Source organism: Entelurus aequoreus, linkage group LG16 (assembly GCF_033978785.1).
Source record: "Entelurus aequoreus isolate RoL-2023_Sb linkage group LG16, RoL_Eaeq_v1.1, whole genome shotgun sequence".
Taxonomy (NCBI): domain Eukaryota; kingdom Metazoa; phylum Chordata; class Actinopteri; order Syngnathiformes; family Syngnathidae; genus Entelurus; species Entelurus aequoreus.
Window position 1 is genome coordinate 40,185,089 of NC_084746.1, and position 9,321 is coordinate 40,194,409.

The 9,321-nt window shown below is 36.9% G+C and overlaps 1 protein-coding gene across 1 annotated transcript in view; it reads right to left on the reverse strand.

Annotated features, from left to right (window-relative positions):
• The window catches only part of LOC133630947 (collagen alpha-4(IV) chain-like), a 43,121-nt gene that overhangs the window by 27,577 nt on the left and 6,223 nt on the right, over positions 1-9,321 (reverse strand). Inside the window, exons 4-9 of the mRNA XM_062022832.1 lie at positions 4,801-4,872; positions 3,462-3,596; positions 1,496-1,540; positions 1,311-1,427; positions 1,087-1,152; positions 986-1,021 (exon numbers count right to left, since the gene is read on the reverse strand). Of these exons, the coding sequence (XP_061878816.1) occupies positions 986-1,021; positions 1,087-1,152; positions 1,311-1,427; positions 1,496-1,540; positions 3,462-3,596; positions 4,801-4,872 (471 nt within the window). The remainder of the gene's footprint in view (positions 1-985; positions 1,022-1,086; positions 1,153-1,310; positions 1,428-1,495; positions 1,541-3,461; positions 3,597-4,800; positions 4,873-9,321) is intronic.

Here is a 9,321-nt window from a genome sequence, read left to right on the forward strand (position 1 = left end):
TAAGACTAGATGTGACCAAACTAAGTCTAAGACTAGATGTGACCAATCAAAGTCTAAGACTAGATGTGACAAGTCTAAGACTAAATGTGACAAGTCTAAGTATAAGACTAGATATGACCAATCTAAGTCTAAGACTAGATGTGACCAAACTAAGTCTAAGACTAGATATGACCAATCTAAGTCTAAGACTAGATGTGACCAATCTAAGTCTAAGACTAGATATGACCAATCTAAGTCTAAGACAAGATGTGACCAATCTAAGTCTAAGACTAGATGTGACCAAACTAAGTCTAAGACTAGATATGACCAATCTAAGTCTAAGACTAGATGTGACCAATCTAAGTCTAAGACTAGATATGACCAATCTAAGTCTAAGACTAGATGTGACCAATCTAAGACTAGATGTGACCAAACTAAGTCTAAGACTAGATATGACCAATCTAAGTCTAAGACTAGATGTGACCAATCTAAGTCTAAGACTAGATGTGACCAAACTAAGTCTAAGACTAGATATGACCAATCTAAGTCTAAGACTAGATGTGACCAATCTAAGTTTAAGACTAGATGTGACCAGTCTAAGTCTAAGACTAGATATGACCAATCTAAGTCTAAGACTAGATATGACCAATCTAAGTCTAAGACTAGATATGACCAATCTAAATCTAAGACTAGATGTGACCAATCTAATTCTAAGACTAGATGTAACAATCTAAGTCTAAGACTAGATTTGACCAATTTAAGACTATGATCATGAACTGATGAAGTCTACTCAGATGAGAGACCAATCTAAGTCTTCTAAGAAAAACTGAAGAGTCCAGTTGTGATTGATTGAAAGCTCTGAGTTTTTCTCACTATCTGTAGCCTTTTTTTTCACTTTCTTGTTTCATTTTCAGGAAAATGAAACCAATTCACCAAATAAAACCTCAAGCACTCCAAAACAAGTTCCTCCATAAGTGTACTTTAGAAGAGTGAAAATCCAACATACAGGCAGACCAGGATCTCCAGGCCTACCAGGATCCCCCTGTAAGAAAGATACGATTGGTAATATTAAGATGAGCAGAATGATTGAGATACTATTAATCTTACTGGGAGTCCAGGAAGCAAATTGACATAAACAAGCTCTCCCTTCAGTCCCTTTGGTCCAGGTAGTCCCTGATAAGTACAGACACTGTTACAGTATTTCACACATACAAAGGTTGTTCATGAACATTGTGACACAATCTTGCACTGATGAATTATAATGACACTTTACTGTGTTCGACACTTTATTTTAAAAGTTGGTGTTCATGTGCCAGAGCTGCTCTACTCACAAGAGGCCCATGAAGACCATCCAAACCAGGAGTACCAGGGACACCAGGTCGACCTTCCGCCCCGTCACAGCCGTCCACTCCGGGCAAACCAGGCTCACCTGCTTCTCCGGGATGACCCTAAGAAAATACACATTCAGTTTTCTAAAGAAGACAAGTGAAGGTCAAGTGATCCGTGGTCAACTCACCAATGAGCCATCATGACCAGGAAAGCCTTGAGCCCCGAGGTCCCCCTGAAATGTACACACAACTAATTGGTGAATTGTTGCGCTTCATACAACGACAACTGTGTAACCTCCATTCACCAGCGCCCCGATTTGCGTTCTTTTAGGTTTGCAAACGTTTACATTGCTCCAAATATGCCTCTGTGTGCGGACTTTGTCTTGGCGTACAAACGCTTCATTTAATTATTTTGCTTGCTGCTTGAAGAACTTCCTGTACACGCCATTTTGAAGCGGCAGCGCCCCCTACATCGCATCCTGTGTACATCACCGGCGCGGCCATTTCTCTGAGCTTCGAAGGCCAGCAGCACTTCTGACGAGTTTATTTCCACCATTGTCGTACCTTCAGAGCTGTGACAGCATGTCTTAGAGATCACTTTGTGTGATCACAAACACTTTAAATGTGTCCAAACTGTCACAGTCTTGCTGTATAGCTCCAGGTTCCTAGACAACTACTGAGCTAGCATTTTAGCTAGTTAGCCCCTTGCTTGTGACCCCTTCAATTGTAGGATTTTATCAGCAAAGAGGGCGTTGTTCCGCAGAAAGTCTTTAATTGTGATGAGACCGAAAACGATGCCACAGCGGAGCTTTGTTACAGCGAAGGAGAAGGCACTACCGGGACACAAGTCAATGAAGGATCGCCTCACACTGCTAGTTTGTGCTAATGGTGGCGGTGACTACGTGAAGCCACTGATTGTTTATCACTCCAAAACTCCCAAAGTGTTCAACAATGTCGCAAATATTCGCAGACACAAGGTAAAACTATTTTCCTTTTTTTGTTGTATTTGTTTTGGAGTGCACTAACGAGACTTGTTGGTGTGTGTTTACGTTTAGGGTTGCGGTAAGGTTGTTGTGTTGTTTGGATAGAAACGTTGAACAATTGTTGAGCCATTAGCCCTTTGTTATGTTGGTTTGATATATAAATAGAGCATAAATAATTCATATATCTGGGTTGTCCGGATATCAATATTTTGGTACTGGTACCAAAATGTATTTTGATACTTTTCGATACTTTTCTTAATAAATTGACCACAAAAAAAATTTAATTATTGTCTTTATTTTAACAAAAAAAACCTTAAGGTATATTAAACATATGTTTCTTATTGCAATTTAGTCCTTAAATAAAATAGTGAACATACTAGACAACTTGTCTTTTAGTAGTAAGTACACAAACAAAGACTCCTAATTAGTCTGCTGACATATGCAGTAACATATTGTGTCATTTATCATTGTAATATTTTGTCAACATTATGAGGGACGAACTGTAAAAACGGATTATTAATCCACTTGATCATTTACTGTTAATATCTGCTTATTTTCTGTTTTAACATGTTCTATCTACACTTCTGTTAAAATGGAATAATCACTTATTCTTCTGTTGTTTGATACTTTACATTAGTTTTGGATGATACCACACATTTAGGTATCAATGCGATACCAAGTAGTCACAAGATCATACATTGGTCATATTTAAACTTATTGTGTGTCCAGGAACGTATTTCCTGTGTTTTTGAATAACTAACAAAAGATTTTGTGATAATAAAAAATATCAATGTAATTTTTGTAGTATCGACTAGATATGACTCTTGTACTTTGTATCATTACAGTCAATGATATGATAATGATAATATTCAAAGGCAGCATAGTACCTTTATTTCAATTCATTAGTACCACGGTACTTTATTAGTAGCGGTATACTGCACAACCCCAATATACTGTATGTACATTATAGTGTCTTCAAAGTGTGAAATTTTTGACTGAAATAGGGACTTTTGTCGATGCTAGAACCAATGATTCATGTTTACATTGATTGACAATACGAATCATAATTAAGAACCAACTAAGTTCCTCAATCAAGCTTTATGCTCAAATTAAAATGACATTTATTTATTATCTGTTCTAGTCCTGCACATATGGATTCACAAGAGATTACCTGGTCTCCTTTGGGTCCTTCTGGGCCTGGTGACCCCTGTGTTCCCAGCTTGCCTTTCTCTCCAAGGGGCCCTTCACTACCCAACGGCCCAGATGGTCCCCGAGCTCCTCGCCTGCCTTGTTTTCCTGGTGTCCCCTGCACAAATTGTACTTCCATGAGGGGTCAACAAGAATTTCAAACTAGTGGGGATAAAAATGCAGAAAGAGACATCTAATTTCTCTTTTTGTGCAGTATTGGATCACCATGATTAAAATGCAAACGGTGTAGTGACATTGCCTAAAGCCCCCAGCAGAGGGTGCCAAAGATCATATAGTCTCACATAGGCTTTAGTTATTGTTAATTATTACAGTCCATCATATTTACAGATTGATTACAGCAATGATTGGTCAACTTTAGCACCACTATTATAATGTTGGGGTACGCAGAGAGAGATCTGTCTTTCAATAAAAACAAGATCCTATCCGAGGCTTTTTGTGGTACTAATCAAGATTGTGTTGGTGAGCCAATTTCAGTCTTTAACCCTCTGGGGACGTTTGATTTTGATTATCAAACGACACGTTTTAGAGGGGCATAAAATGGATTGATTGATTAATTGATTGAAATTTCTCAATAAACTTCAGTCCTAAACAAAAACACCAAACATGTAATGTTTTATTTTTAATTGTGAAGGCCTTGTAGTCATATAATGTCACCGCTTTTAGTTGTTGGTAAAATAAGAAAATCGTAATTGTGACATCATTAAAAGGGTGAATATAGAAAATAGTTAGAATTTAGACCATTTAAAAAAATAGTGGCGTTCTGTACAAAAAGTGCACTTTAATTTAGTGTTGTTTTGATATGTCATCTTAGTGACATCATGCACAAAAGTGCACTCATAGCTTGTTTTAAAATGTCTCTGACAATCTTGCACTTTCTGTTTTGAAATGACATGAATGTTTGTGCCACTGCTTCATAACTGTTTAATAAATACAGTTTTGGTAAATCGACTTCGTTGTGATTTCCCTCTCTGCATGTTTAAAATTAGAGAATATTAATGCAGTATGAACAAGAATGTTTGAATGTAGACACATAGAATCATCATACTGCTGTGATTATATGCATCAAGTGTTCATTCAAGGCTAAGGCACATGGCCTAAAAATATTGAGATATTAATAAAAGGCCATATCGCCCAGCACTATTTGGGATGCAAATATTTTGAGTGAAGACCTCTTAAAACTCCTAGATTGAGGTACTACTGCATGTGCAACCAAAACGGTTTTACTTGCAAAGCAACATACTTGGTGTAAAAAAAACGGAGAACCCTTGGGTTACAGTATTGAGGAGTGAGAGACTTCCTACCCGTGCACCTTTGGCCGGAAGACATTTACACACAGAGCAGTCTCTCCCTTCACATGGACCTTCAACTTTACCCTGAAAAAGCAAAGATAAAGTCAACAAGAACCTAATAGGGTGTCATTCGTGTGCGTGCGCAGAAGCTGGAAAGGAGTCAGTCTTGTATCTGCAGGGACGTCACACTGTGTGGGCCACATCTGCCATGTCTTGTGTGACCACATCTTGAGTGTGAAGGCAAGATTTTCCCTTGGGAAAGCCGACGTGTAGCAAAGTGTTCCCAAATGGACAAGGCCAGATAAAGCTCTGACCTTGGCGAGAGAACTGTATAAGCGCTATCATTCTCCAAATACTTTTACGAGGCTGCCGACGAGTCGCTTTGCACCTCCGGATGCAGACTTGTTGCCGCTCTGACAAACACAGACATGTTATCCCCTGCAGCAGCAAATATTTACAATCACTTTATACACAAGAAACTGGAACTCCGCCGGACATACAGTGGACACGGTATATTAGCATGACGGATATTCCACTGGTGGCCCGGGGGCCAAATCCGGCCCCGAAATTCAGTTCCAGACTTGGGAGACAAACATTTTTGCAGAAAATTCCTAAAAACAAAAAAGTTGCTCCTGTTGTACGGAGGAACCTGGGCCACTGAAAACATAATGGTAGATTCTTCGTTGACATTTTACCTTGCTAGCAAACACAGAACACTGGGATCCTAACCTGGGATTTACAAAACTGAGGCGTTCCTCAAGGCGCCCCTTTAAAGGGGAACTGCACTTCTTTTGGGAATTTTGCCTATCGTTCACAGTGTGATATAACATGTAGTATATACATGATGTAAGTATATATGTAATGTAGTACATTTATAATAACATATAATATATACATGATGTAAGTATATATGTAATGTAGTAACATTCATAATAACATGTAATATGTACATGATGTAAGTATATACGTAATGTAGTAACATTCATAATAACATTTAATATACACATGATGTAAGTATATACGTAATGTAGTAACATTCATAATAACATGTAATATATACATGATGTAAGTATATATATGTAATGTAGCAACATTTATAATAACATGTAATATTTACATGATGTAAGTCTATATGTAATGTAGTAACATTCATAATAACATGTAATATATACATGATGTAAGTATATATATGTAATGTAGTAACATTCATAATAACATGTAATATATACATGATGTAAGTATATATGTAATGTAGTAACATTCATAATAACATGTAATATATACATGATGTAAGTATATATATGTAATGTAGTAACATTCATAATAACAAGGACAAGGGGACAAGTGTTGTAAATTAGCTTTGGCTACAAACACTGTGATGCATGCATCGGATAACTGTTTCAGATGTCTATGTTTTTGTATCTGTCCCTATTTCAAATAAACCTCTATAATAATATATACATGATGTAGGTATATACGTAATATAGTATTATTCGTAATAACATTTAATATATACATGATGTAAGTATACACGTAATGTAGTAACATTCATAATAACATGTAATATATACATGATGTAAGTATACATGTAATGTAGTAACATTTATAATAAAATGTAATATATACATGCTGTAAGTATATACAGTATGTAATGTAGTAACATTCATAATAACATGTAATATATACATGATGTAAGTATATATGTAATGTAGTAACATTCATAACATGTAATATATACATGATATAACATATACATGATGTAATGTAGTAACATTCATAATAACATGTAATATATACATGATGTAAGTATATATGTAATGTAGTAACATTCATAATAACATGTAATGTATATATGATGTAAGTATATATGTAATGTAGTAACATTCATAATAACATGTAATTTATATATGATGTAAGTATATATGTAATGTAGTAACATTCATAATAACATGTAATATATACATGATGTAAGTATATATGTCATGTAGTAACATTTATAATAACATTTAATATTTACGTATTTTGATCATTTTAAGCATATGCGGCGCATTAATTTAAAAAACGCATCACGACATTCGCTCTTTTTTCTTCATCACTGATTATTACTCACTGCAGATTTCATGAGAGCCAACAAACATAATATAACATCACTTACTGTACAATGTCTGCTGTCATTAGGATGCCAACTGCTGGGATATTCATATCACTATTTATCATTTATTTATTATTTATCATTTATTATCATTATTATGCAAATACGGTGTTAGCTTTCACTGTTATGCTGATGACACTCAACTCTACATAACCCTAAAGCTGACCAACACGCCGCATTGTAGTCAGCTGGAGGCGTGTCTTAATGAAATTAAACAATGGATGTCTGCTAACTTTTTGCAACTCAGCGCTAAGAAAACGGAAATGCTGATTATCGGTCCTGCTCAACACCGACATCTATTTAATAATACCACCTTAACATTTGACAACCAAACAATTACACAAGCCGACTCGGTAAAGAATCTGGGTATTATTTTCGACCCAACTCTCTCGTTTGAGTCACACATTAAGAGTGTTACTAAAACGGCCTTCTTTCATCTCAGTAATATCGCAAAAATTCGTTCCATCTTGTCCACTAGCGACGCTGAGATCATTATTCATGCGTTCGTTACGTCTCGTCTCGATTACTGTAACGTATTATTTTCGGGTCTCCCTATGTCTAGCATTAAAAGATTACAGTTGGTACAAAATGCGGCTGCTAGACTCTTGACAAGAACAAGAAAGTTTGATCATATTACGCCTATACTGGCTCACCTGCACTGGCTTCCTGTGCACTTAAGATGTGACTTTAAGGTTTTACTACTTACGTATAAAATACTACACGGTCTAGCTCCTGCCTATCTTGCTGACTGTATTGTACCATATGTCCCGGCAAGAAATCTGCGTTCAAAGAACTCCGGCTTATTAGTGATTCCAAGAGCCCAAAAAAAGTCTGCGGGCTACAGAGCGTTTTCTGTTCGGGCTCCAGTACTCTGGAATGCCCTTCCGGTAAAATTTAGAGATGCTACCTCAGTAGAAGCATTTAAGTCCCATCTTAAAACTCATTTGTATACTCTTGCCTTTAAATAGACCCCCTTTTTAGACCAGTTGATCTGCCGTTTTCTTTTCTCCTCTGCCCCCTCGCTGGGTTATTCCGGTTCCGGTGACCATGGATGAGGTGCTGGCTGTCCAGAGCTGAGACCCGGGGTGGACCGCTCGCCGTCTCTGCGCTACTGACCTGTCTCCGCTCGGGATGGTCTCCTGCTGGCCCCACTATGGACTGGACTCTCACTGTTATGTTGGATCCACTAGGGATTGTACTTAGAGGGGGGGTTACCCACATATGCGATCCTCCCCAAGGTTTCTCATTGTCATTCACATCGACGTCCCTTGTGTGGGCTCTGTGCCGAGGATGTCGTTGTGGCTTGTGCAGCCCTTTGAGACTTTTGTGATTTAGGGCTATATAAATAAACATTGATTGATTGATTGATTATTTAGATGAAGAATGACTTATATTCCTCGCGGGGTGTAAGCGCCGTTTTATGTCGTTCTCGCCATTCCCGGGTCTAAATGGGCTGTCAAAGTTTACCAACTTGTCGCAATGCGTCTTTATTCTTCTACTATCCTGGTGAGAAGCTTTATTTATGATCTAGAATAAAGTTTGACGAGCAAGGAAACAATGAAGCAGCTGATCATGTCAACATTGGCACACAGGAAGTGATCACGTCGCCGCTATAAATAGTTTGTCTGCGTTAGCGCTTATAATAACAATATCACTAACACTTGGTTAATGTTCAGGTCTTGAAATGCAAATGGAGTATTTTTGGCTGTTTTTGGATGTTTTTTAATTGGGTTTTATGGGCAGAGTAGAGGACCTTCCATTGGTTCCACTGTAAGCAGACTTTGATTTATGTTTATTTACGAGTTAGAGTGCATAAACAACAAAACAAACATCCGTCGTCATGTCTTTCATAAAGAATGTGAGCGATAGGCAAAATTCCCCAAAAAAGTGCAGTTCCCCTTTAAGTCCTCTCCTTTTTGGAAGTTACTTTTTTTATTTCTTCGTAATGTGATTTATGTACAGTAAGTAAGGTGTTGCTGTAGCTTGTTTACTTCAGATGAAGTCAGTAGTCATTTGTTGTACTACTTTAGTTACACGAGGGGTGTCCCTCAAGGTTCCATTTTAGGTCCTCTCTTTTTCTTTTTTGAAACTTAATATTTATTAGAATTTGTTTAAGGAACAAATGTACATAGACTTCGTTGAAAAAAATATAGGTATCTAAACTTAAAAATGGGGGGGAGGACTTGCAATTTGTGTATGAATAAATAAAAGAATAATAATAATAAAACAAAACATAATAGGCATAATAGACATAGAGAAATAAAAAATTTTTTTTTACCTCTACAGGCATTTAAAATGTGTTTCTTTACCAAAAATAAGTATCATTCATGTTTTTTTCTATAAAAATGATCCACTTCAACCATTGTTTTCTTAAACAGGTC